Source organism: Dipodomys spectabilis, unplaced genomic scaffold (genome assembly GCF_019054845.1).
Source record: "Dipodomys spectabilis isolate Male_0828 unplaced genomic scaffold, ASM1905484v1 ptg000087l, whole genome shotgun sequence".
Lineage (NCBI taxonomy): Eukaryota > Metazoa > Chordata > Mammalia > Rodentia > Heteromyidae > Dipodomys > Dipodomys spectabilis.
The window spans coordinates 242,902-270,837 of NW_024870764.1; the positions used below are offsets into that span (position 1 = coordinate 242,902).

The following is a 27,936-nucleotide window of genomic DNA, read 5'->3' on the forward strand; positions in this document are numbered from 1 at the left end:
ACAGTAGGCTGAACAGTTCTCCAGGTTATTGATCCGGAAACATTTCACCGGCCTCGAGGTCCCTCCCTTACCCTTCCTACATTGTCCAGCGGGCCTCTTGGGGTGGAGCGTAGGTTAAAAGGAAAAGCGGACCTGTGTAGAGACTGGGCTCCGCCAACACGCATGTGTAGAACTTTGGGCGAGGCGGAGCCTTTTCCTGCCTCCAAGTTTTTGTGTTTGTTCACTAAATGAGGTTTGCCTGCCACCTCTCAACTACCTCTTGCTGCCCGCCACAGTCACGCCCAAGGCTACCCTCATTCTGCCTAATCCCTCAATCCCCCAGCCCCAAATGTAATAATAGCCTTCGGAAAATCTTACTGGACTTCTTTACATTGCATTCCAGGAGCCTCCTCACCTCTTCTGGTTTTCCCTTTAAGGCAGTCACACCAGTTAAGTTTTTGTAAGGTTCACATTAGCAAGGACTTCATCCATGGGCCATGATGGGAATAAAATTAGACAAAAGTTTCATGGCTCAATAGAAATCGAGTCCATCACATAACTGATTTATCTCCCACCCGGCTCTCCTTTATTCCAGCTATTCTGCTCCTGAAAAACAGCAGCACAGTCCAGCCTCTGGGACTTCATACTTGGTGTTCCTCTTGCTTGGAAAACTTTTGTCCTCCAACACAGTTCATTCTTCAAGTTTTAAGTCCTTGCTCCAGGCACTTTCTTCCCCTGTTGACTTCCTTGACTACCCCCTCTTAAAGTTCCACATTTCATCTGGGAGCCAGTGGCTCACATCTGTAATCCTAGCTACTCAGGAGACTGAGATCTAAGGCTCTGAGATCTACGGCTCTCTGTTCAAAGCCAGCAAGGAAGTCCAAAAGACTTATCTCCAATTAACCTCCAGAAAAATGGGAAGTGGAGCTGTGGCTCAAAATGGTAGAGGTCTAGCCTTACGCTGAAAAAGCTCAAGGCCAGTGGCCAGGCAGAGTTCAAGCTCCACAACTGACAAAACAACACCAAAAAAAAAAAGTTCCACATTTCCACACCTAGTAGGAGTTTGGGGCTTGAACTCAGTTCCTTGTGCTCTTCCTTGGCTTTTTCCCTCAAGGCAGTGCTCTACCACTTGGCACACATCCACTTCTGGCTTCTTAATGGTTAATTGGACCTTTTTGTCCAGGCTGGCTTTAAACTGAGGTCCTCAGATCTCAGCCTCCTAAACAGCTAGGATTACAGGAGGGAGCCACCAGTGCCTGGCCCTTAATTTTTTTTTTTTTTTTTTTTGCAGTGTTTGGTATTTCCAGGGCCTAGTGCATAATCTATGGTTAACTCCAAGTTTTAACTTCTGATATAATTGTACTTATTATCTATCCTACCAGATCTCATTCTAGAATAGCCTCAGGATGATAAGGATGTTTTATCCCTAGATATGTCCTAAATGTCTTCAACAGTGCATATAACACTAAACAAACATTTGTTGAATAACTGACCATTTCTGTTCCATCCGTGTGTGTGTGTGTGTGTGTGTGTGTGTGTGTGTGTGTGTGTGTGTGTGTGTATGCTGGTACTGAGGTTTGAACTCATGACCTAAGCACTATCTCTTAGCTTTTTTGCTCAAGGCTGGTGCTCTGCTACTTGAGCCACAGCTCCACTTTCAGCTTGTTGCTGGTTAACTGGAGATGAGTATCATAGACTTTCTTGCACAGGCTGGATTTGAACCAAGATCTTCAGATCTTAGCCTCCTGAAAAGCTAGACTGATACCGGACACTATTCTATCCTTTAGGTCTTCTATGTACAGAGGACTTGGTACAGTGACTCAATCCTGGTTGGGCTCTATTTTCTTATCTAGCTGGTGTCATCATGTAGACAAACATGGTAGTAAAATAGCATGTAGAGAAAAATGGGGTGTGGAAGGACTAAGATGCAACCAGAACAGGTGAAAAGCTGGTTTTGATGAAGAGGGTGAGGTACACAGTAGATGTGAAAGGGAATCCAGCAGCTGTGGTGAAGATTGGTGTCTGGAGAATCAGGAGTGGTAGTGAAGGAGGCACTGTGAGCAGTATGCAGGGTGCCATGAAGGCACTGAGATAGTGAAGGGAAGCAAAGGAATTAAGCACATGCAAACCTTAGCTGCTGTAATGGGAGTACACTGGAGCAGAAACCATGGAGAAGTGCCTACAGTAAGTAGGAAGACCTCTTGATATCTTAGCACCACCAATAGATACCATGAGCAAAGCACCTGTCAGCCTGTGTCCTGGCAGGATCTAAAAATTAACTAGGGAAGGAGATGAGGTCATCCAAGCAGAGCAAGCCTGAGGCAAGAGGTAGACAAGAGTATGCACTGCCTGTGGCACCAGGAGACAGATGTAAGGACAGATTGTGATGGGAAATCAAGCCAGGTTTGAAGACAGGGTAAGTTACTCTTGACACTCAGGCTTGAGTAGAGGAGAGAGGGGTCTTGTTTCTAAGTAGAAGAGAATGATTGGCTAGGTAAAGGACTGAAGCATGGATTTTTATCTATGGTACCATTAGCAATCTGGAAGGCTCAGACAAGATTAAGGACAGAACTCTATGGGAATGGTGATGAGTAGTAACCAGCGGTGACCCCTCTGCTCCCACAGCCAGCTGTCCTCTAAAGACATGAGGCCTAGGTACTTTAAAGGTGCATACAGGGTAGGATGAAGAAGGAAAGGGACTTTTCCTCTCTAGATGTCCTCAACCAAATGTTTCCATAAAAACTGCAATGTGTTGTGGGGCGTTGGTGGCTCACGCCTATAATCCTAGCTACTCTAGAAGCTGAGATCTGAGGATGGCGGTTTGAAGCCAACCTGGGTAGGAAAATCCAGGAGACACTTATTGCCATTTAATCATAGAAAAAGCTGGAAGTGGTATTGTGGTTTGAGTGGTAGAGTGCTAGCCTTGAGCAAAAGCAGCTCAGGGACAGTGCCCAGACCCAGAGTACAAGCCACAGGACAGGCAAAAACAAAAACAAAGCCCTGAGGTTGTGCCTGACCACCTTTCAGGCCAGGCCCCCAGTGGCAGAGTTGAACTAAGGGCACTGAGGGCATTCTCAGTGCCACAAGAAATGACTATAAAAGCCTATGAGCGCTTTCAGTCAGGGGGCAGGCATCTGCCCTAAAGACATAGGCATGTAGTGCTGGCAGCTGCTCAAGGCTATTTTGTTCTTCATAGGAGACAGGAAAGGAACAAGGTGTGATTTACACCCAGCCCAAACCAGTCAAGTCACATTGACCCAGGCATCTGCTCTATATGGCTTTACCAATGCTTCCAAGTCTGAGAAAGCAGAGAAAAAGAGTTTCTTTGACTAAGAAACTGCTTTTATTCTGATACTAAGGCTTGAACTCAGTCAGGGCCCGGTCACTGTCCCTTATTATTATTTTGGTGCTGGTCCAGGGGCTTGAACTCAGAGCCTGGGCACTGTCCCTGAATTTTTGTGTGCAAGGCTAGGGCTCTACCACTTTGAGTCACAGAGTCATTTCCAGCTTTTTGGTAGTTAATTGGAAATAAGTCTTACTGACTTTCCTGCTGGGGCTGGCTTTGAACTGTGATCCTCACATTTCAGCCTCCTGAGTAGCTAGGATTACAGGTGTGAGCCACCAATGCTCAGCTCCCTTAGTTTTTTTACTCAAGGCTAGCATTCTGTCACTTGAGCTACAGTTGTAGCTCAAGTTGTAGCTTTTTGCTGGTTAATTGGAAATAAGAGTCTCACAGAATTTCCTGCCTTGCTTCAAAACACAATCCTCAGATCTCATCCTCCTGAGTAGGATTACAGGCACCAGCTACCGGGACCTAGCTTCTGCCTAGTAAACTTTAAGCAACTATCTGAACCAGACCTAGGAAACTTCTTCCTTCCCAGGAACCAGCAAGGCAGGCCACTTCTGGGTTGGTATCTTTTTTTTTTTTTATTAGGATTTAGGTTTCAAATAGGTAGAAAGCAGTGGCAATAGGGGTTCAGGTAGAGGGTGATGAGGGAACACCAGGCTTGGCTAGCTGGACCACTGCCAGAGGTCAAATGGGAACCAGGGCTGGAAGAAGGCTGGGAAAGGAGAGACTGGGGCCAGCCTACAGGAAATCCACAGGGGTCAGCGGATGGTGTATCGTACATAGGGAACTTCAACATCCTCGCCGCTTTCGTCGTTGCAGCATAGCTCAAGCACCAGCGCCCGCACATGGCGGCCCAGCTTTCGCTTCGACACACGGCTTACAATCTCTGTCATCCTAGGGATGGGGATATGGTGAGGGCAGAGGGTCAGAGCAGGTAAAGGCTGGTCAACAGAAGGGTAGCTGCAAACTGAAATTTCACAACCCAAACAAGGGACACAGATTGCCTGACAGGAGCCAACTTACGGCTGATCCAATCGTTCCTTGAGCTTGGCAGCTGGCATGAAGAAAGAATATAGCATGGACACACCCTGGGACAGCATAGTGATCTCTAATTTGTGCTCTGTCTAGAGGGGAGAAAGAGGAAACAGCAGTGTCATAGAGGTGAGAAAGGATAGCAAGTCTGTTGCATACATCCATCCCCTGGTGAAGGTGAGTTAGGGCCTTACCTTAAAGTAGTCAAGGAACTGTTTGAGGGTCATCTCCTCACCACTAGGTAGTAGCCCCTGTACCTCAAAGCGATCCCACAATGTCCACTCTCGGTTATAGTACTACAGTATAAAGAAGGGAAGAATAGAAGAGAATAGAATGAGGGCTATCTCAGAGGGCCCAGTTTTGGTCTGTCTCCACCCCACCATACTCATGCAGACATTAGATCACAATCCCACTTTGTTTAAAACCTTTTGGTGCCTGGGCATGGTGGCGCATGCCTGTAATCACAGCACTCGGGAGGCTGAAGAAGGGGAATCTGGAGTTTCAGGCCAGCCTGGGCTACATAGCAAGACCCTGTCTCAAAGAAACAAAACAAAAACAAAAAACTCTCTTGTGGCTGGCCCTCTAAGGAAGCATAAAACTCCCTATGGTAAATGACAAGGCACAATGCTATTGAGATCCTATTCTCTACTCATCTACTGATTTTATCCTCTCAATCATACTGCTCTACTGGTTTTTGTTCCTTCAACATACCAGGCACACTTTACCTCAGTCAGTACTTCTGGAAGGAGCCGTCTCCAAGTCTCCATCAAAGCCTACATTGGGCTTGTCCTCTTACTCCTCCAAGTGTAAGCTCACAAGTCATCTTTCCAGCAAGGCATCTCCTGACCATCCCATATTTAACATCTCAAACCCTGAGCTCAGGTCAATGACAAAGTTGTACTCAGAATGTATAAGGCCTTCAGGCTCTAAAGGAACTCTTACTCAGTGACAGGGTATGATACAAATCAGACCCAGCTCAACACCAAGATATAACCTATCCACAAGTCCACCTCCCACTGCAGGGGCCTACCTGGTGACGAGGTGCAGCAAGGGGTTCAGAAAAACCAAAGAAGGGCAGGGCCAAGTTGAGAAAACCATTCTTATAGGAGTCAAGCTGTCGGTGCCCCTGTACTACCTTGTACAATTCCAGACACACAAGGCCAACCACAGCTGCTGTGGTTGTGGCGATGGCTGGTATGATTTTCCCTGCAATCAGCTTGCTCTGTGAGACAAGAAATGAGGGAGGTAAGCTCAGGACTTACAAAAGGAGACAAGGTAAGGAATTCAAGTCTGGGAGGGGAGTAGAAGGAACACCAGGCTAAGATTCCTCTCACCTTGTGCCGATCTGCAGGGGGAATGTCATAGTTTTCTGCCCGGAGGTTGGATGCAGCCACAATGAAATCCATATGGAAGTTGCTGTCATCATCCTATTATAAGTAGGAAGAGTGGATGAGATAAAGAGGAAGGTTCTTGGCTTCCAGGAAGTATTTTCCAATGAAAATTTCCTGCTGATCTGCCCTACATCAGTCACTAGGTAGACCCATGATCTGATGATTCCCCACAACAGCTTGGGGCTGGCTCTAGATCTACACCCACCCATTCTACTAAGCCCATCTATGCTCAGCCCATACCTCTGGCCCTCCCCAGAATCCCTTTCCCAGTACCTTCTCAAAATCAATAGGGTACATCTTGAATCCAAGAAGCTTGTCTGGGCTAGGCAGTGTAGCCTTGAGCTCCTCTAAGCGGCTGTCATCTGCACAAAGAGAAGGGCCACAGCCTTTTAGATCCAGGGATGATCTGAGGTGGAAATGAAAATGCAGGGTAGGACAAAAGGAATTCAGGTAAATGCAAAATTTGGAAGGAGAGACATTCTTGGAAAGTAGAAGGGTAAGAGGGAAGAAGGGCAAAAAAACATAGTGGAAATCTGAGAAAGACTATCAACAGAGACTATCTCTAGAGACACGAACAAAGTCAAAGAGCAGGAGAAAGTGAAAATGGAGAGACAGATTGGGAGAGGTGTAGATCTCAGAAAAGGAGACAGCCATGGATAAATGAAATATCTGAGGGAGAGACAGAAGATATGAGAAAGGGGGAAGGGGTGATATATGGAAGTATTTGGGAGGAAAAATAAGGAGAAAGTCAATGGGAACTTATGAAGGAGTTGGGAGGAAAGAGAAATAAGCAGAGAGAACATCAAAGAGTCATTATTTCAGAAAGAAGACTGGTGGGGAGACGGTTAGGCTGGGGAAAGTGGTGATAGTGATTCCTGGCCAACTGGCCAAACACCCTCACCGACAGAGGCATTGGCACTCTGTAGCTCCTGGTCAGAAACATGGATCTTGACTCCAGACTTGGGGGTGAACTCAGGGATCTGCACCGACTGCAGGAGTGTGGCTACAGCTGCTCGGTCCTGAGACCCCAATAACCCATAGGTCTGGGCAAAAAGGTTGGCAGCAGCCATCACATAGTCCAGATGCAAGGGCTGGGGGAAGGTAGAGCAGGATGAACACGTTAGCTTTCAAAAACTATGGGGAGCCACCACTTTCCCAGATCCCAGGAGACCCCCAAGGAAACTTACATTGTTGACATCAAAAGTAAGTGGGTGTGGACAGCGTTTGGGCCCAGACCAGAATGGAGCTCCTGAGCTTGTAAGCTAAAGGACAAAAAGAGATTTGAGGAACAGGACACCTGGCAATCTTGACTCATTGCCATGGGCTCTGCACGTGCCTCAACTCTATTCTTGGCTGGGCACTCAAGTCAATCACGAAAGGCAGAGTGAAAGTGGATACTTGCTTATGGAATACCACCAATGCTGAGGAGATCACCTTGTGCAAGACACTGAGTCATTTACCAAGCTTATATGGATTCCCGGGCACTGCATGAAGTCAATGAAATACTAATGAATCCACTTAAATGCCCAGAGAGGCAGATCACCATAGTCGCCATTTCAAAGCTGAAGAAACAGGTACAGAGAAGTGCCTTGCTCAAGTTGAAAGAGAACTACTAGGAATTGCACTCACACACAACTTAGCCACTACCATAGGCAAAGGAAACAGAAACCAAGTCCTTTGTTTCAAGGAGTTGGGACAGGAGCAAATAGGCCAGGCTTAATCATTCTTCTAATATCTCTTGCTTCAGGACACAGCTGGATGGATTAGTAAGTCCAAAAAGCCACCTGAAGAGCTCACAGCAGGCTCCAGTTTTGCAGGGAAATGCCTGTGGCCAACTGAGCACGCAAGTGGGCATTACCTGGTCGGGAGGGAAGTTGTGCAACAGCTGCCGGATGTTGTTAGAGTATTGGGTGTGCCAGTGGTGGCAGGCCCAGGTCACACAGTCGGCCCAGGTCTGTGGTCGCTGTAGCACCAGGCTGCGCTGCACGGCCTCCAGCACCTCCAAAGGCTGGGTACCCGCCAGCCGCAATGTCCGCTCCACAAACTTGGGGTCTCTATCAGGGAGCGGAGAGGGCCGAGGGGCAGGATTACACAGCAGCCCCAGGAGGCTTCAGGGCAATCCCACCTTCTCCACGAAAAGCTAATCCTGGTCCCATCAGCGAAAAGTTCGAGCATTCCCTAAACTCCTCTGAAAAGCGAGCCTGGCGCTGAGAGAGACAGTGTTAGAAAGCACACAGAAGGCCGTGGCTGGCTGGCAGGCAGCAGGATAAGGGAAGGGGGAGTTACTCACGTGAGGTATTGGTTGACATTTTCTGCTGGCTGTTTGAAGAGGCCTTCAAACTCATCCCGAGCCCACTGCAGACAAAGCAAACAGGTGACCTGAGACAATGGTAGACAACAAGGGCTTCTGCAGCAGTGAGAAAGCCTACCTGGTACAATGCTGCACTGGAAAGTAGAAGACCCCAATCTCCCTCCCTCTTTACCCCTCACCTCATATATAAACATCAAGGAGCAAGGCACCAGTGGTTCATGCTTGTAATCCTAGCTACTCAGGAGGCTGAGATCTGAGAACCAAGGTTCAAAGGCAAGCTGGACAGGCAATTCTGCAAAACTCTTATCTCCAGTGAACCAGGAAAAAGCTGAAAGTGAAGGTATGGCTCAAGTGGTAGAGTGCTAGCTCTGAGTGGAAAACGCTCAATACAAGAGAACCTGTATTTAGCCAGGTGCCAGTGGCTCACTAATCCCAGCTACTTAGGAAGCTGAGATCTGAGGATCAGGGTTCAAAGTCAGACAGGACAGGAAAGCCATAAGACTCAGGCTAGCCTAGGTTATGCATTAGACCCTGTGCACCCCCACCCAAAAAGACAGAACCAATGAATTTGACCTGAACAGTGATTGTACCAATGTACATATGAAAAAAACTTAAGATTTGTGTTATCATAGTCTACATATGCTATGCCTTGATTTTAAAAAAGAAAAGTATCAGGCTGGGCCCTGTTGGCTCACATCTGTAATTCTACTCAGGAGGCTGAGATCTGAGGATCACAATTTGAAGCCAGCCTGGCAGAAAAGTTTCTTATCTCCAATTAATCACCAAAAAGCCAGAAATGGAGCTGTGGCATAAGTGGTAGAGTGGTGGCCTTGAGCAAAAAAAGCCCAGGGATAGTGCCCAAGCCTTGAGTTCAAGCCCCAGGACCAGCACAAAAAGAATGAAAGAGAGAGAGAAGCAAAGAAAGAAAGAAAAAAGAAAGGAAGAAAGGAAGGAAGGAAGGAAGGAAGGAAGGAAGGAAGGAAGGAAGGAAGGAAGGAAGGAAGGAAGGAAGACAGTGAGCGAGCCAGGCACTGGTGGCTCACGCCTATAATCCTAGCTACTCAGGAGGCCTAGATCTAAGGATTACGGTTCGAAACTAGCTAGAGCAGGAAAGTCTGTGAGCCTCTTTTCTCCAGTTAACCACCAGAAAACCGGAAGTGGCACTGTGGCTCAAGAGGTAGAGCTCTTACCTTGAGCTGAAGAGCTCAGGGACAGTGCCCAGGCCCAGAGTTCAAGACTCATGACCAACAAAAAAAATGTTCTTGGGGCTGGGAAGGTGGCTCAGTGGTAGAGCGCTTGCCTTGCATGCCTGAGGCCCTGGGTTTGATTCCTCAGCACCACATAAGCAAAAAGAAAAAAGCCGGAAGTGGCACTGTGGCTCAAGTGGTAGAGCACTAGCCTTGAGCTGAAGAGCTGAAGGATAGCGCCCAGGCTAAGAGTTCAGGCCCCACGACCAGACCAACAAAAAAAAAAAAAAATGTTTTTTTTTTGTTGGTCATGGGTCTTGAAGTAGAAAAGCAAAAAAGAAAAATATCAGTTAAGTATATATTTTGGAAACTTAAAAAAGAAAAATAGCCAGGCACCAGTAGCTCATGCCTATTCAGAGCCAGCCTGGGCAAGGACTCTTATCTCCAATTAGCCTCCAGAAAACAGGAAGTGGTGCTGTGGCTTAAGTAGTAGAGCACTTGCCTTGAGCTGAATAGCTCAGGAACACCTCCCAAGTCTAGAGTTCAAGCCCCATAACTGACAAAAAAAAAAAAAAACCTGATTCTTATTCAGGCTTGAGGGAATTGGCAGAAAATACAGAAGCTCTGTCCTTTGAGAATTCCCAAGACCGTACACACAGTTATCAGTGACATAGTGTGGAAAATACAGATGTTAAGAGGTCTAGGCTCAAATTCCATCTCTGCTACATATTAAGTTTTGTGATTTCAGGCACATATGACAATACCTTTATATACTATGTCCTTTACTCTAGATACTGTTAATTGCAATGCCTACTTCAGGGGTAGCTAGAAAGTAACAAATGTGGCCAGGCACCAGTGGCTTACATCTGTAGTTCTAGCTATATCTGGAGGATTGAAGGTTGTAGCTATATCTGGAGGATTGAAGGTTGAATCTAGCCAAGGCAGAAAAGTCTGTGAGACTCTATTCCCAGCCTTACAAACAAGCTGAGCAACCACCTTGCCTAAAGTTCAATCCCCAGTACTAGCAAAAGAAGGACAGAAATAAATGTGTATACACTTTTTCTCTTTGCATTGCTAGAGATGGAACTCAGAGCCTTATGCATGCTAAGCACATGCTCTATTTGTTTCTGGCCTGAATGCTGGTCACTTAGGTATATTTTGTTTTGTTAGACCACATGATATATATTGTTCTACATGTAAGTCATCATATGCATATAGATATTCCTGACAAACTAGTTATTAAGTTCATTTTGAGCAACAGCGAGAGAAACCTGTAGAGACAAATAAGTGACTACTAATTTTGCTCAGCATGAAAATGTTTTGAGTTGGGCACTGCAGCTCATGCATATAATCCCAGCTACTCAAGAGGTTCAGATTTGAGGATTATGTTTCAAAGCCAGTCTGGCAGAAAAGTTCATGAGGCTCTCATCTCCAATTAAACAGCAAAAAGTGGGAAACAGAAGCATGGCTCAAGTGGTAGAGCCTTGAGCCAAATGACTATGAGAATATGAGGCCTTGAGTTCAAGCGCCAGTATTGGCATACACACACAGGAAAGAAAGAAAGAGAAAGAGAGAGACAAAAAGAAAGAGACAGAGAGACAGAAAGGAAGGAAGGAAGGAAGGAAGGAAGGAAGGAAGGAAGGAAGGAAGGAAAAGTTGAGTTAGTTTTCAACTAGGAGTGACTTTGTATATGCTATGCTCCCAGCCCCTAGGCTTGCTTTTAGCTGTTATAGTGGTGAGGGAATGCCATGGTATCTAGTATCTAGTGGGTAGAAGCCAGAGATACTGAGTTTCACCACAGTACACAGAAAGGCACCCCTAAGACAGATAAATACTAAGTCAGCTGGGAGATGGGAGCTTATGCCTGTAATCCTAGTTACTCAGGAAGCTGAGATCTGAGGATTGTGGTTTGAAACCAACTTAAGCAGGAAAGTCCATGAAACTCTCATCTCCAATTAACTACCAAAAATCCAGAAGTGGGGCAGTAGTTCAAATAGTAGAATGCCAGCCTAGAGTATAAAAGCTAAGAGACAGCACCTAGGCTCCAACTTGAACTTCAAGCCCCAGTATCAACATACACACAAAAAGAGAGAAATATAAGTCCAAATGCCAGCAGTATGGACTGCTGGCACTGAAAGACCCTACTACATGGAAATACATGCTTACTTTGCAGAGACAGATTGAATTAGTATGAAGGGTGGCATGCTATCCCTGGTAAACTCTATCATAACTGAAGACAGGTCAGATTAACCTAAGAAATTGGTAAAATATTAACAACTGTCAAACCTAAATGATCAGTGGTATTTGAGTATTCACCATAGTATTCTTTATACTTGTCTATGATTGGATAAATTTAAAAATAGAAGTGGAAAGAAAAAAAAGAATGAATCATTCTAGAAGCCTTAATTGCCAGGTGAAAAGAAATACACTTCATGCTTAGGCTTCAAACACCTGAAGACCCAGCGCCTGGTTGTCTTCTGTCCCTCCCTGCAGAGCCACTCACCTGCAGAGTGTGCTCAATGGCATTAGGGAAATTTTTCAGGGTACAGATGGGGATGGACTTCTCTGGTGGATCCTGGCTGGAGCTGTACGACTCTGTCAGAAAGGGGATCACCACCTGCACATTGCCCTTGGTGCCCAGTGTGCCTGACTCCAGCAGTGGCTTCCGGTAGTACACACAGCGGCGGTCCATGTACATGCCTGTTGAGGTGAGAGGATGAAGGTAAAGTCAGGAAAGGACAGGAAGACCTGCATCTCTCATGCATATGCAAATACCCAACTTTTCCCTCATATATATACAAACCCCAACTCTGCCCTACACCTCCTTATTAGCCCCTGAACTTACGGGCATCCACATTGTCCAATGCATTAGCTACTCCATCCAAGTTTTGGAAGAAATCATCATCATAAATGCGCTCTGTGTCAGGTCCCACGCGGTTCTGGTGGCTTATCACTCGGATGTGTGGATTCATCTGGCGTACAGCTGCACTGGCTGTGTCGGACTTCAATTTCTAGCATGTGAGGAGGTAGAAATAGGGGAACAGAACTGTTATTTGTGCATCTGCTCTAGAAACACCTAGAGGAGAGCCATCCTCCTGAAATTTTATTTAATGTGGAAAAGACCCTGAGATCCAGATACTCTTGGTTCAGTGGAAGACAATCTGTGACAATGCCCCATTGCCAGAACTATGAGAAATGTGGCAGGAGCTAAGTGCAAAGAAAAGCAGAGGACAGACACATATTGGGAACAAAGAGCTGGATGTCTTTTGGAGGTTTGCCTACTCAACATCTACTGTTCTTTCAGGTGGCAGCACCCAGGTTTAGAAATTTCCCCCAAATACAACCAAGATGTTATTACACAAAAAAGCAGGAGCCTTTCAAAGTTCAAGTCAGAACCCACCCCTCCTCTCCTTAGAACTCCTATCCCTACTTAACAGTAAACTGAGTTAGTTCCCTGAGGTAATGACCTCTCCTGCAAGGGTTTTATCTGGGCCATAAACATCATCCCCTTCCCCCCCTCCCTCCGCAGGGGGCACCCACTGTAATTTTACAGAATTAAAGTCTTCCTAAACCAGCAAAAGCTACAAACACCTCCTCTAGACATTCAACTTCCCTTCCTCATTTTGTGAGGGTTTTTTGGTTGTTGTTCTTACCAGTACTAGGGCTTGAACTCAGGGCCTAGGTGCTGTCCCTTATGTCTTTTGATCAAGGCCAGCACTCTACTACTTGAGCTACAGCTCCACTTCTGGCTTTTTGACAGTTAATTAGAAAAGACTTTCATGCTCAGGCTGTGGTAATGAGCATGATTTTAATTGTGATCCTCAAATCTCAGCCTGAGTAGCTAGGCTTAGAAGCCACTAGCAGCTGGTATCATAGTAGTTTTTTGTTTTTGTTTCCTCACAAAGCAGATTATGACCAATAAGAATGACATACTTCACTATTGTTACCATTAATGTATCTATTGTTTGCTACTTGCCTTCAAGCCAACCACAATCTTACATGGCTCAAGTGAAGTAACTGCTCAACAAGTGTGAAGCCCAGAGTTCAAATTCCAATATCACCCTTTGCCCCCATAAAAGAAAAAAAAACTACTTGATGACTAAGTGAGTGAACCTTAGTGATACTGGGCATGTAATAGTGACACTGTTGTACTGGAGGTGTGCTCAAGTGGTAGAGCACTTGCTTAGCCTGCTGTAGGAGGCCCTAGGTTCAATCCTAGTACCACCAAAAAACATAAGATAGTGGTGCCCTACAGAAAAGTTTAACTCAGTTCCAACTTTGCTAAGAATTAACTGATTCAGCAAAATCCTCAGAAGGCCTGCTTCTCAAGTTGGCCCTGGGCTAGAGTCTAGGAAGGGGTTCCCCATTATTGTCTAATAGGTAACAGTGGCTCACTGTGCCTAAACTTTTTCTCAGGAAACAGTCAATGTCAAACACCTTCTTTCCTGCTGGTAGTCTGGATTTTAATTTTTGTCAGTCATGGGACTTGATCTCAGGACCTAGGCACCGTCTCTGAGCTTTCTCACTCAACGCCAGCACTCTATCACCTTCAGCTACAGTTCTACTTCTGGTTTTCTGGTGGTTAACTGGAGATAAGAGTCTAACAAACTTTTCTGCCTAGGAAAACTTCAAATTGTGACTCAGATCTCAGCCTCCTAAGTTGCTAGGATTATAAGCACCTGCCCCTCTAGTCTGGAATTTTGATGCTTGGCTAGCTATCTGCAAAAGTCCTATTAGCTAGAGAGTTTCCCTCCTTAGCAACATTTCATGTACATTGTTACCACTGGTAGTTGGGTAAATAGTTTAACTCCCCTGAGAACTCCTAGAAACTTGCCCCAAGAGCCTCTTCCCTGTGATGATTATGTTATGATCTTTCCATACACTAAGTCACAGCCATTAATGTGACTACATGCTCAATCCTGGAAGTCTTCCTAGTGGATCAACTAAGCTTATCTGAAGCAGCACTGATAAAAAGGATAGAGAAAAAAGAAGCTGGACACCGTAGATGGGTAGCTCATACCTGTAATCCTACCCTACTCAAGAAGCTTTGGATCTGAGGATCATGGTTCAAAGCCAAGTAGCCCCAAAAGCTGGTGCCAGTGGTTTGCGCCCATAATCCTAGTACTCAGGAGGCTGAGATCTGAGAATCACAGTTTGAAGCCAGCCCAGACAGAAAGTCCCTGAGGCTCTTATTTCCAATAAACTACTCAGAAAAAGCCAGAAGTGGTACTGTGGCAAAAAGCTCAGGGACAATGCCTGGGCCCCAGTTCAAGTCCCAGGACTGGCACAAAAGAAAAGAGGAGAAATGATAGATTTAATGGAAGAATACTTAATGTTCGTTGAATGAATGACAGAAACCGAGGGAAAGAAAGGAGGAAAGACCTTTGTCAGAAAGGATGGGAACAAGTAAAGGCAGGAGAGTGAAAGGAAAAAGTGCACTCCTACACCTGTCCAACTCACCGTAACATCCCAAGGCCGAAACAGAAATTGTCGGTTCAGATTTGACTTCTCAATGGTGTCCATGTCTGTGACAACAATTTCTCCTTCTTCCCCACAGCCCAGCCCAATCATGGCAAAGTTTTTCAGCAGTTCACAGCCAATAGCCCCAGCACCAACCTAAGAAACAGCCAAGAGAGACAGACACCTGTCAGGATGATGCAAGTTGATACAAACCCACCCATCACTCTTCAGTCCTTCTGAAGCCAATAGAAGGGAAGAGGGCTAGTGCCATAAATCTTCAGGTCCAAATCACCCACAAGATGGGTGCCAATGGCTCACACCTGGAATCCTAGCTACTCAGGAGGCTGAGAATTCCATTTTGAAACAGCTTGAGAAGGACGGTCTATGAGATTTATTTCCAATTAACTAGCAAAAAGGCCAAAAGTACAGCTGTGGCTCAAGTAGTAGATCAAAAAAGCTCATGCATAGTGCCCAGGCCCCCCCATACATCCCCAATCACCAGAAGGAAACCACCCAAGAGGGAGAAATGAGGCTGTAACCCCAGGCAAAAGGGATGTAATATAGGTATAAGGACAAGCTCCTCCCTCAGGAAGGTCAGAGGATGGGGTGGGTACACTGGGTATTCAATGGAATCACCTACCAGGAAGTACTTCTGCTTGCCTAGCTTTTCTTGTAGGTCAGAGCCAAATACAGCCACCTGCCCATCATAACGGTTCTGCCGCTGAGGAACATGAAAGGAAGAGGGTCACTGAGGAATTTCCCTGGAAATGACCCCAATGGTGGCTTCCCCATAGGCTGTATTCACATACCGGGAGACATTTTTCTTCTGTGAGGACATTTTTGTTCTCAGGAAGACACTCAAGAGCATCGAAGTACAACCACTGCATAATAGGCATAAACTTCCCAGAGCAGGCCTGGTAAATGGGCCAGGGAGAAAGGTTGTCAGTGGTTAATCAGGGCCTGACACAGATGGACAAGCAATGGGATCAGAGAAATACCTGGGCCCACCTACACCCATGAGTACTTACTTTCATGACTTCCTGGGCTGCTAGGCCTCCAATGAAAGCATTTATGGGCGCCAGATCCCCAGCAGCTACATAGGCCAGCTTTCGGAGAAGGTCCTCATCCAAGGTTTCCTGCTGTACTGCAGGCAGGGCACGAGCATTCACAGCCTGTGCTAGGGCCACAAGTTCTGTTGCATCCTCCTAGTAAGCCAAAAGGAACCAAATTAAGACCAGACAGACCACTATGGGAGAGGTGGGGGAGGGAGGGAAAGGGGACAAAGAGGGGCATGTCAGGGCTTCAGTGCCAAGTACTTGTGTCCTGGCTTGAAGGTCTACCCACCCACCTCATTGCGGGGCCGAGGGGGCCGGTTATGCTGAGCACAGAATTGGTGCAAGGCTTGAAAGCCAATATGCAGCTGAGCAGGGCGAGAATATTTGGCAAAGTCCGTCATTACAAAATCAGGCTCCTCCAGTGAAGCCGGCAATGATTTCTGTAGGGCGGAGGGGGAGGGCATCAGAACCAGAAGAAAAGGAATAAAGAACTTAGAAATATCTAGAGCTACCCTCTATGGGCTTGCTATCCTCCCCCCTCCTCACACACACTTACAAAGCTAATCTTCTTAGGTACTTTGACCTGACTGACGATGCCTCCACGGATGTAGTCAGAAAAGTTAGAGGTGTCACAGATACTAAAAGTGTAAGGACCTAGGGTGGATGGGAGAGATTATCAGTCTACCCACCCTCCAAAGCCCACAATGCCCACAGAACAATAACACAACCACCCCTCACCCAGCTCAAGATAAAAAAGAATCATCTCTCCACTCATTTCAGACTCCCTTTGGGACACCAAAGAAACCATCTTCACTGCCCCAGAGCCAGCTCAGACCCCAGGAGACCCGTGTCCCTGGCCTCAAGGGTATTCTGGAAGGCCTCTGTTCCTTCCCAAATCACCTCAGATTTGAGTCTGAGATCCTCTGATCTGCACTATTCAAGTAACAGAGCCTTTCCCCCAATACCTGAGGTCCCAGCACTTCTCTCATCCCCCAAATCCCCAAGGGATTCTGCCTCTGGTTTATCTCAGACACTCAGGACATGTCTCCCCTTACACTGAACCCAGGGGCATGTCTTCTTCCCCTTCAATACCTTAGCCCATTGCCCTCTGGTGTCCCCATGCCCTAGCTCACCCAGGACTTTGATCTCTATGGGCTGACTATTGTTGAGTTGAATCATGCCCTGTACTTCTGAAAAGGAGACAAAGTCGCCACTCTCAAACCCGTGTCGGGCCTCATCCAGGCAGGTAACCACACCGGGGTTGTCCTGGTTGAAAAGAGTATGCTTCAGAAGTAGGCTCAGGGAACCAGAAGCAGGCAAGTGCCACTGCCCACCCACCTGCCAAGACCCTTGAGGCTGCTCTCCTCACCTTGGTGACCATAGAAACCATAGCACTGAGTGGCTGCTCCCCATTAGGATCTGTGAGGACCATTTCCTCTCCAAAGTCACAGAAAAGCTGCCTATAAGAGGGAAGCAATAGAGCTGATGTCTGAGTACTCCACACACAGGCCCCATGCAGCCTGTGCAGTGCAGTACTGAGTATCTGCCGAGCAAACAGTCCAACACTGCGGAGAACACTGCAGGGATCAGATGGCATCAATGCCAAACGGGGGTGGGGAGGGGGTGACTATATAGAATACAAAACTGGGGTGGTGGATATGAAGATGGTGACTGGCTGAGTCGATCTGTGAGGGGTTGGGGAAAAAGGGGCAGGGGACAGACAGCACTCACCCAAATAGGCCTCGAGTATCTGCTACCACCAGCTTGATACCATGATTGTGACAAAACTGACCCACTCGCAGCTGGTCCTCAAGTGGGGAATTGGTAAGGACTACCACCTGTGGAGAAGTAGAGGCTCAGGCCAAGGGTCTAGCCCCAGGAAAAAGGGAAGAGAAAGATGGCAGAAAGCCTGTGGGGGAGTGTCCTTAGGGCTGAGAGCAGTGGGCCTCTGGTTCAGCCCTCTTTCACAAACATCTTTTCTTACCTATTTTTTCTTTTTCCTGTTTCTTTTTGACCAGTACTGGGACTTGAACCTAGGGCCTGGAATCTGTCCCTGAGCTTTTTCTTGCTCAAGGCTGGCACTCTACCACTTTGGGTCACAGCTCCAAATCTGCCTTTGCTGGTTAGTTGGAGACAAAGAGTCTCTTGGATTTTATTGCCTGGGCTAGCTTTGAATGGAGATCCTCAGATCTCCTCCTCCCGAGTAGCTAGGATTATAGGCATAAGCCACCAACAGCCCAAGTACAAAGACCTTTTTGTGGGTTAGACTCAGTAAGGGTGAAAGTAGTGAGAAGAATAAACCCCTAGACCATGTCAGGAAAGGTGGAGAGGCAGCTGGGCACATGAGACTCTGGAGAACAGCTGACTCACTTGTTTGACAAACACCCACTGTTGCCTGCCTACAATCTTGCCATGCCCTGGGAGACACAGGCGGGGTAAAACTCTGTTTCCAGCCAAAGTCTGAGCTCACTCCTGCCACACCCACCTGCTCCTGATTCTCAAGACATTGCCGGCTCAGCTGTAGCTTCTAGGGCTCTGTTCTCTGCCTGAATATCAGTCTCTGTTCACTAGAGTGAACGCCTAAGATGCAGCTGTGGTGCCTGAGCCTCTCAGGGAGCCCAAGGTAGAAACAGCTTCCAGAGCCCCCTTTTCCTGGCCAGGCTCTTAAACTAGCAAATAGCCATATATCCCTCCCCACAGGCCCGTTGCTAAGTGAATGTTTAGCTCTCATAGAAGCCCCAGTACAGCAGCCATTTTTGGTCTACAAGTAGGAAAACAAAGGCACAGGGTGTAAATGAGCTCCTTGAAGTCACAGTAAAACCAGAGGCCCATGGCAGGGCAGGGCAGTCTGCCATATCAACTACACTGAACTGTTGCGGTGTCCACGTCGTTTCCCAAAGGCTGTCTAAGGATCTCATCCTTCCAGAAGCCTCTAGGTTCCCCAGTGTAGAGGAGACTGGTACCCATACCTGTCTATTGAACATAAAACAACTCTGAGAAGAGCAAAGTATCGAGGCAGAGAGCTGGAGGGGGTACCCCAAATACCTGGAAGCCACTAAGGAAGTCTTCAACAAGGGGCCCAGTATAGGCAGTGACAGGTACATAGCTGTTGAGTTCAGCGAGGCGGGGTTGGGACACCTCAGCTCGATTTTTTCCAATGTCTTCTTCCCGTAAGTAAAACTGCAAGGGTGGGAGAGTTGTAGGAAAGAAGTAAACAGGCTTTGTCACACAGAGGGGCTGGCATTTTGGCAGGAAGAAGTGAGCTGGAAAGAAGTACCTGAGAGGACAGGTCAGCCCACTGGGCAGTGCCCTGGTCATGTAGGGTGACAGCCTTGACTCCACCAAGGATGATGTTCTTAGCAATCTCCACACCTAAGCCCCGCAGGCCTGAGATTAGGACACTCGATGTCTGGAGCCGTTTCATTGCCTCATGGCCCAACACATACCTGCCAAGTTAGGAAGCACTGCAGGTCAGAGGCCTGGCCCCACCTAAAGTCATCTTTTAATGCACCCCTCTCAATCTCAGCCAGGCTTCAGCCATACTTACAACTGCCGGGAGTAAAGGCCCTCATCTATGTCTGCTTCACTGCCGTTCTTTGCCATTCCCTGCAGATGGGAGGTTAGAACAGGTTTGGGACAGGTAGGAGTGGGGTGTGGACAGATGCATAGTGATAGGACTCTCCCACCCATTGGCTGGTCTGCAGGAAGAAGATACTCACGTTGGTTGGCACTGAGGGTACTTGAGACAACACGGACGGGGCAGGGGAACAGTTAGAACCCGGCTTTGGATCAGGCCCGGACACGCGACGTTTCTTGGACAGCGGCGAGCTGGACATCTAGAAGGAAAAAGGAGGGAGAGGTGGTTATATGCTTGTTAAAGGTAACTAAGACAAGGGAGACTAATACAGGAGCCAACTCCATTTTACAGAAAAAAGTGGTCCAGTGAGATGAAGTGATTTGTCCCCAGGGTCATATCACTGTCACACCAAAGATCTGAACCCAGGTGGTCTGGCTTGTGAATCTATATTGCTGAGTGTGAAACACTTTGCCTCTCCCCAGCTCAGAACAACAGACAGACTTCCAATCCTGTGGGCTGAAAAGAGCTATGAGATGGTACTTGTGGGGAGGTCAGAGGACAGATGTGAACTCAGGATAGACTGGGTTTCGTACCTTGACCCGGCCACTCCTTCAGTCAGCCTTTAACCCTATGAGGCTATTTCTTCACCTGTAAAATAGGGGCAACATAGCTTCCCTGGGAAGTTTTAAAAAAAAAAACAAAACACAGAACCCAGACTGGGCACAAAGGAAGTGGGTAACACCAAGCAGCCAATCCCAGGGACACAGAGGTAGGTACAAGAGGAAAATGAAACTGGGACTGATAAGCTGGGACAGGCAGGCCACACCTTGCTGGAAACCCAGGCCCCAGGTTGCTGGGGGAGGAGCTTTTCAAAGTGTAATCTCCTACCAAGCTTTGGGAGGGGAAACTGAAGCCAGGCCAATAAAACAGACTGTAGAATGAGAAAACACATTTTCCAGGTCTCATCTGCACGGGGAGTCCCTTAAACAGGTGAATATTAATGATAAATGAAGATTTGCTAGGAGTCTTCTCAGTGCCAGATGCCATACTAAATACTTTAATGAGCCTCGTCTCAGCCTGTCCTCAGGGCACCTCTGTGAGGCTTGGACTTCTACAGAACCCACCGCTCAACTCATAAGGGAGAGGAAAAAGGGGGAAAAAACCCACTAGGGTATTTATTTGGTGACTTAACCAATGTTCCCGCTGAGTGGCTGAATCGGGACTAGACCAAGATCTGCTGACTCTGAATTCCAAGTTATTTCCTAGTGTTATCAAGTTTCATCTCCTCAGTGGTCCTGACCCCAACAAGGCAGGGTTTAATGTCCTTGCTGAACAAAGGAAAACCATGACTTGCCAAGAATCACACACTAGTTCTCAGAGGCAGGGTGTGAGTGTGAATGTGTGTGTGTATAAAACACACCTGTGGTAGGAAAAAAATTCTGATGGTGGGGTCAGGGACACAGGACATGGACTAGATTCACACGCTGGAGATAATAAAACACAGAATCATTCCCTCCTCCCAGGTCCAATGGTCCTCAAAGTCTTCTGTTCACATGACCGCTTTTACTCTGAGCTTTTTCTGACACCCAATCACACAAACATATGTAAGATTCCATCTTGGTGCCGTCACACTGTAACACTAGCCACAATGACAAGAGCTCCCTACTATCTATCCAGAGCTTATTGCTTGTCAATCACAGGGTAAAGGGCTTTGTCTAATCCTCACAATGCCCATGAACCACTCACATCCCGAATGAGAAAACAAAGGCTTAGAGATCATGATTCACTTGCACAGTCATGCAGCTGGTGGGCAACGATTGGCAAAATTTTCCTGGATGAACTGGAGTTAAAACACAGCTCTGGGTTTAGGGCTAAGGGAAGGGGGACAAAAAGAGGTAGGGAGAGATCTGAGTCTGCCAGTCAAACTGCCCAGAATGCTAAGATCCAACCTGAGTAGGAAGAAGCCCTGATGAGTTAAGGAGACAAAGGCATTTCTTATTCTCCACTTATTGGCTTTCTGACCTACAAGCATAGGGATTTTATTTCCTCCAAATGCCGGGACAAAAGGAACTGTCCTCAAAGAAGTGAAGGTCTGTGGACAGAACTCAGGGGGAGCTAAGCACTTAAGCTCCTCCCTGAACACCTGAGGGTGCCTCCATTATTTAGTTATCTCTTTGCCTTGTCATTGGTCAGTTGGGTTGGCTTTTCCTCCCTCCCCAAATTAGCCATGATTCAGAGCCAGAGAACTCTTATTTTCTAGACCTTTCACCTCTCCATCCTAGTGCTGGCAGCCAGTCTAAGAAGGTTTGGCACAATTGTTCCGAAGTGCTTTAATCTCAGTACTTAAGAGGCTAATGCAAGAATATTACAAGTTTGAAGATCCCTGGGCTACACTGTTTCAAAAACAAAGCGGATCCACAGTTATCAAGGTTTGGAGTATCTCTTTGTCACAAGGCAAGCAGAAGTCTGCAACAGAAACTCCTAGAAAGAAGCTAAAGGTCCCTACATCCATCCATAAAACCCCCAAATCCTCTTTCTCCCTTAATATGCGCTCAGGCCCCTATTAGAACACATCCTTGAACTATTTCACAAAAAAAAGTGGAGCTGGGGTACAGAACATTTCAAAACTTAGCCTGGGGCCTCCAAACTGATGCCTGTGAACCCCCAAACCAAAGGAGGGGTGAAGGAGGAATCCTAAAGTAGGCTTGGAAGGGGTCAGATTTGGGGAGAAGTGAGCAGGTGGAGAAGTCAGAGTACAGAGAAGAAATGCTTGCTTCTGCAAAGCTTCCAGGGAAGGGCTGACTGAAAACCCTTGGAAATGTGAGACAGGGGAATCAGAAAGTGATTGAGCCCAAGGAGCTCTGAGGGAGATGGCAAAGGGGATGTTAAAAATCCTGGAAGGCAGGGGGCAAAGGTGTTAGGAAAGACTCAAATCAGTCTCCAACTAGGTAAGAGGCCACTGGGGAAGCCGCAAGAGGAATGGGTGGACATTTTAGAACTTGAGGATGTAGCAGAAAGATGCTGAGGCCCCGGGGATCTCTGAGGAGGGATGCAGTTGATGGACAGAGACCTTTCATCAAAAAGAATAGGGGGATTTCTAATGTTGGCACAAAGGGCCTCGTGTGGATCTGACAGGACATACTAAGTACTACAGCTGCTCTGACAAGGTCGAGAGAGGAAGAAGGGCCCAGACAATTCAACTCTTAGTAAGCAAACACTGGCTAGGTCCCCAAGTAGAAATGGGTTTTTCTGAGCAACTGTTTAAGCCTATGGAAGAGGAGGTGAGTAGATGAGGGAGTGGGCGTTGAGGTGGGTGTTTTTCCATTCTGGTGGAAGGTAACTGGATCTTTTGGGGGAAAAGCTATCTGAAAATACTGGGTTCTTTTATGAGACAGAAAGCAGAACCTGAGGGCTTCTGGAGATACTGAGGACCTTAAGAGAATTTGTGAAAAGAGAAGCTAGAAGTCTGGTCTGCTTTTGAAGGTAGACATGAGGTCTAGGGATGGGTTGGTGAAAAGGCTAGAAGCCAATAGAGTCTGCAAGAGGAGATGCTGGCAGGGAATCTCTTAATGGAGGATTATGTGTCCTAGCAGTTCCTCCCTGGTGTCTGGTCCCCGTGAGCTCTGGGGAAAGTCACTGGGGGTTAAAGATGTCCCCTAGGGAAGATGCTGAGGCCTGGGGGAGAGGCAGTCTCAGAAAAGAACACTGGGAGCACTGAAAAAAAGGGGGACTTCCTTAAAAGTAGGGGAAGTCTGTAAGGGCAGATTCTAGGAACTGAAGGAGTGTCTGAAAGCCGACGCTGAGAGATCCAGCCAGAAATGCTGGCTCCAGAAGGGTCCCTCATAGCGAAGATGCTAGTCAGCCTGAAGCTTCCAGACGGCAGTTGTAGAGTCTCCCACAGGAAGGGCAGTCCCAAATGGCTTTTCACCACCTCCGATCTTTATGGCACCTCTAAAGGAGGGGGTCGCGAGAGGAAATGGTAGAGATGGCTCTCAGAAACGAAGGCCATCCGGAATATCCCAGGAGAGTAGCCTGGCCCCAGCTGGATACCATGAAGGCACAATACCTAAGGGCTAGATCCTGGGGCAAATCCTTAATGGCATTCAATTGCGACCGGCTTTCACTAGCAAGGCAGATCGCGCTGTCAGGGGATCTGGAAGACTGGAGGGAGTCTTCTTATGAAATGCAAAGATCCAGATAGGGTTAAGCACCTGGCTAAAGGCATTAAGCATGAGTCACCATAAGCAGTTTTCGGGGGTCTGACCCCAAGGTCAGATCTCAGCCAGAAAGGAGACTGGTGGTCCCAGACGGGAAACTGCTCAGTCCCAGGATCTGTTCCCCTTGCTCCCCTCCTGCACGAATCCTTGGCGTCCAAGACACCGCAGCCATCCGGACATCAGCCCAGCCCATCAATTTCTCCTGAAATCCAGCCCCAGGCCAGGTGCTTGAAAAAGACCATTACCAATGCCGGTTCCCCGGGTCGCGCCGCCGCCAACTCCTCAAGGAGCCGAAGCCAAGCTCGGCCGCCACCTTTCTCTTTTTCCTCCTCCCCGCCGCCTGGGCTGCCTGGAATCGCCTCCGCCGCCGCCTTCTCCTCCCCCCGTGGTGGATGTAGTTGTCCCTGCCACCTCCACTCCGCCAACACAAGATGGCGGCTGCTGAGCCCAACGCCGGAACAAAACCTTGGGCACCACCCCCAGAAACCCGGATGCGGGAGAGCCGCACCCACTCATGAATCAAGTCCTAGGTTCCCGACCCGGTTTGTGACTCAATGCATTAGAAAGGGAATAGCTCCACCTGGTGGGTATTGCAGCAGGAACTAGCAAAACAGGTGAAACAAGAGGACACTCCCCAAGGAATATGCATTTAAAAAAATCAATTGCTGCAGCCTAGCTGTCATGGGAACCAAGGAAGGACCTCAGGGCCACGTTTCCAGGCTGTAAATTATGCATAAAGTCGGGTGGTTGGTTGATTAACACCAAGCAACCAGAAAGCAGAGGTTAAAACACTGCAGCCACACCCCACTGCTCATGAATAATGAATGATCTTGCAGCAGCCCGGAAGCTAAGGAGACCAATGCTACATCTTATTAATGAATAATGCATGAAGTCCAGTGGGTTGGAACAAAAGAGAGGACTGCAGCGAATACCTTGTCAGCAAAGAAATGGGGCTTCTGCAGGGAAAACTGCACTCCCTTGGCTTCTGAATAATAAATACTGCTCTTAAAGCCCTTCAAACTGGAAACTCCGAGAGGTCAAGAAAGGTCTCATTCAACTTATGAATCATTCATGAGGAGGAATGGTCAGGCTCGGCCTAGCAGATAGGGATTATGATGCTACAGCTAGCAATTTAGCCACACCTGCCTGCTATTGAGTCATAAGCATCCTTCAGAGCCACCGAGAAAACCCAGGGGGAACATGAGTCCCTTGCCGCCGTTAACTGCTCAGAATCTACAGCTGCTTTGGTCTAACCAAACCCACAGTCCCTTTATCGCAGCAGGTGTCTGATTCCATAGTTGCAAAAATGTCAATAGTAATAGAACCCACCCACCCATGTCATGGATGTAGGATGTGTTATTACGAAAATCAAGCAATCATGCAATGGGCCTGAGAACAGTGCTGGCATTAATTTTTAATACAGTAACTCTGTAACTCTGTCTTATTCGAAGATTTGTTACACGTGGTTTTGACTAAGCCCGGCCCCACCAAAAAAAAAAAAAAATCCCCGAATTATAGTTCAGTAGATGCAGAGCTCTCAGTCCCACATTATCATCTGCTGTGTTTAAACTGTATGCATTCTGAAGATTCCATGTTTTTCCTATTCCACATCTCTTGGGAACCATGTACATGCTGATACGACTGTATTTATAAAGATAATATGTAAACACATGTTCTCCATAATGTAAAATTAATTAGGTGTGAGAATACATCCAGCAACTTGGGCCACAGTATCCCCACCTAGAAACAACCTACCTTCGGACAGAATTTAAATGAGTAACTTTGTAGAACATTGGCATACAGCAAGTGCTATTTAACTCATAGTTATATGGACTATCATAGTATTTTTTAAGGAACTGGGTGTTACTATGTAGACTTTGTTGGCCCCCAACTCCTGCGTTCCAAAGCCTCTCCAGTCTCAAGACTATTAAGTAGCTGGGACTACAGGAGCACTGCAGAGTTCAACCGTAATGGATACTATTAAACTGTGAGAAAGGACATTGACAAGTCTCAAACTCTTTGGAAAGGAGACTGACCGAGTTTGAATCCAACTTCAGGCAAACTACTGTGTCCTGGTTTTCTCATCTATAAAGTGATATAATAATAACCTACCACCTAGGACTGTTGTGAAGATAAAATGGGCCAGCCGTTTCATTATTTTGAATAACAAACACAAAAAGCAAAATGAGTGTAAAGGAATCTTCCTATCCAATGCCCATATTTCAGGCTCACTAAAGATTTGCCAGAGATCCCTCAACAGTTAAGGATCGTTGGGATCTCAATCAAGAGCTTCGCTTGATAATCTAGGATTACCGAGCTCTGAAGAATGAACAATGCCGGAGGCCTCTTCCCTTTACTAGGCTTAAATCCTGGAACTGTAAGGGGAAAAAGCTCGCTCGGGATCATGCAGATGAAGCTGTAAAAGTCACACCCCCTCATAAATTATGCACAACGCCCCTAGAAAAAAGCCTCAGAAAACTCATGGCGCTACTCACCTTAACTGATTATTGTATGACTTAATCAGTACACGAATTTGTCCAGTAGACTTCGGAACACCTTTGCAATATGCCTCTTCGGCACGCCGATTTCGTCCCCTCCTGAGTAATTTATAAACTGATACCTCGAGTGGACCCGGTGCGAAAAAGGCAAAAATCTGCTTCCCACCACGGCCCCACCTCCTCATGAATAATGAATAAAGCCTTGATCAAGACCGCCCGGTTGCTCTACGTCCGCTCAGGAAGAGCCTAGCAGACATCTCTTTCAGAGCCCTAGTTGGAAGGCTCCCGCTCTCGGGGTCTGGGCCCTGATGTGCCCCAGACTCAAAGCACTCGGTATCCTCAGCGCCTTCATCTCATCATAGGACCAGAGGTCACAAAGGCTGTACCTTCACAATGCCACGTCGGTCCCGACCATGCCCCACTGTCACCAGGTGCCCTCCTATAATCAGCCCTCCCCAGCTCCCGCCTGGACTTAACTAACCACAAACTTCACTCCCATTGGTACTAGGCTCATGGACAGAACAACCACACACAGAGTCCGAGCGTTCCCCAAGCGCCCCCCACCCAAGCCCAGCGTCCCAGAGGAACAAACCTGCTTGCAAGCGTTAACCCCCGCCAGACTCCGAAACCCTACGGGCCCCAGATGCCGCCACTTATGGGTCTCCTCAAAAGCAGACGCCCCCTCCCCCCCGGCAAATGGTACTCCAGGCCCAAGTATCCAAATATGTTCATTAAGGGATCCCAAAAGTTGGGACCAGGGTGGGGAGCACCTTCCTCCAAATGCTGTCCGGAGACTTGGGGCAAAGTGTTCCAGCTCACCCCCAGTGCCGGGCGGAAGCCTCGCCTTCTTTCTGGAGACAAGCAGAAGCCACGGGGCAACGGAAGAACAAGCCTCGGTCTTGCTAGAACCAGAGTTTGCGCGGAGCTCGGAAGCGCGGGGCCTTAGAGGGCCGGGTCTGGGATGTACCACCCTAGCCTTGCTAGAGGGACGTTTGTTCTTGCTTTCACGGCTCTGGCGCCAATTTCAGGCTCATTTACCCCTACAGGTTGTGGAACATACTCACTGCGCGAGGAATGCTGGGTGTGGTAGTTCTGCTTGGCCAGTGGTTGTTGCACGTGGTGGGCACCAGCGCCTAGAATATGAGAAAATGTAAGCCTGGACCGAGGATTTCCCAGAGCTGGGCTCTGGGGGGAAGGTAAAGGAACCAGAACTTGATGGTCTCTGCAGATGAAAAGGCACACCCATCCCACAGACGGGGAGACTGAGGCTCAAGTGGTCAAAAGGATTTGTTCATTTGTCGTTTGTGGATCTTAAGCAAGGAGCCAAGGATTCTGCCTCGCCCCTCTTGGTATTAACTTGCTAGCAGGAAACTAAAGTCCAATGAACGACGAATAAGTTAAAACTATACTTTCTCATATAAATAGTTGTGACTATGTAACATATGTAACATAAGTTACTTGGTTTTATATTTTATTAAGAAGACTCTCACTACATTGCCCAAGCTGGTCTTGAAATCCTGGATTCAGCTAGAGTAGCTGGAGTTATGGGAAAGCACTATCCTAAGGTGTGTGTGTGTGTGTGTGTGTGTGTGTGTGTGAGAGAGAGAGAGAGAGAGAGAGAGAGAGAGGTGGTGAATGAACATGAACTTAGGGGCTTAGATATATTAAGCAAGCACTCTGCCACTGAGCTATATTCCCATCTGTAATATAAATTATGTATAATAAAAATACCCATAAATTGGACACCAGTGCTCACACCTTGTAATCCAAGCTACTCAGGAGGCTGAGATCTGAGGATCTTGATTCAAAGCCAGCTCTGGCAGGAAAGTTCATGAGACTCTTATCTCCAATTAATCAGAAAAAGCCCCATGTGGTGCTGT

General features: G+C 47.3%; 1 protein-coding gene across 3 annotated transcripts; it reads right to left on the bottom strand.

Moving 5' to 3' along the window:
- Positions 1-3,886: 3,886 nt before the first annotated feature.
- Uba1 (ubiquitin like modifier activating enzyme 1) lies at positions 3,887-26,972 on the bottom strand. Of its 3 annotated transcripts, none has more exons than XM_042684451.1 (26): positions 26,876-26,972; positions 19,484-19,600; positions 19,312-19,370; positions 19,042-19,210; positions 18,810-18,944; positions 17,496-17,602; positions 17,134-17,224; positions 16,898-17,030; positions 16,321-16,418; positions 16,058-16,204; positions 15,738-15,914; positions 15,519-15,623; positions 15,350-15,430; positions 14,710-14,865; positions 12,095-12,260; positions 11,753-11,949; positions 8,042-8,106; positions 7,610-7,805; positions 6,939-7,013; positions 6,653-6,842; positions 6,025-6,113; positions 5,695-5,787; positions 5,391-5,582; positions 4,555-4,656; positions 4,352-4,452; positions 3,887-4,222 (listed from the first exon to the last, which is right to left on the bottom strand). In XM_042684451.1, exons 2-26 carry the CDS (start codon positions 19,598-19,600, stop codon positions 4,087-4,089), a joined length of 3,177 nt encoding a protein of 1,058 aa, XP_042540385.1. In that variant the 5' UTR covers positions 26,876-26,972; the 3' UTR covers positions 3,887-4,086. The 3 variants fall into 3 exon arrangements, with proteins under 3 accessions (XP_042540385.1, XP_042540383.1, XP_042540384.1); XM_042684449.1 differs by lacking the exon at positions 26,876-26,972 and adding an exon at positions 23,804-24,000; XM_042684450.1 differs by lacking the exon at positions 26,876-26,972 and adding an exon at positions 19,935-19,954.
- Positions 26,973-27,936: the final 964 nt, after the last annotated feature.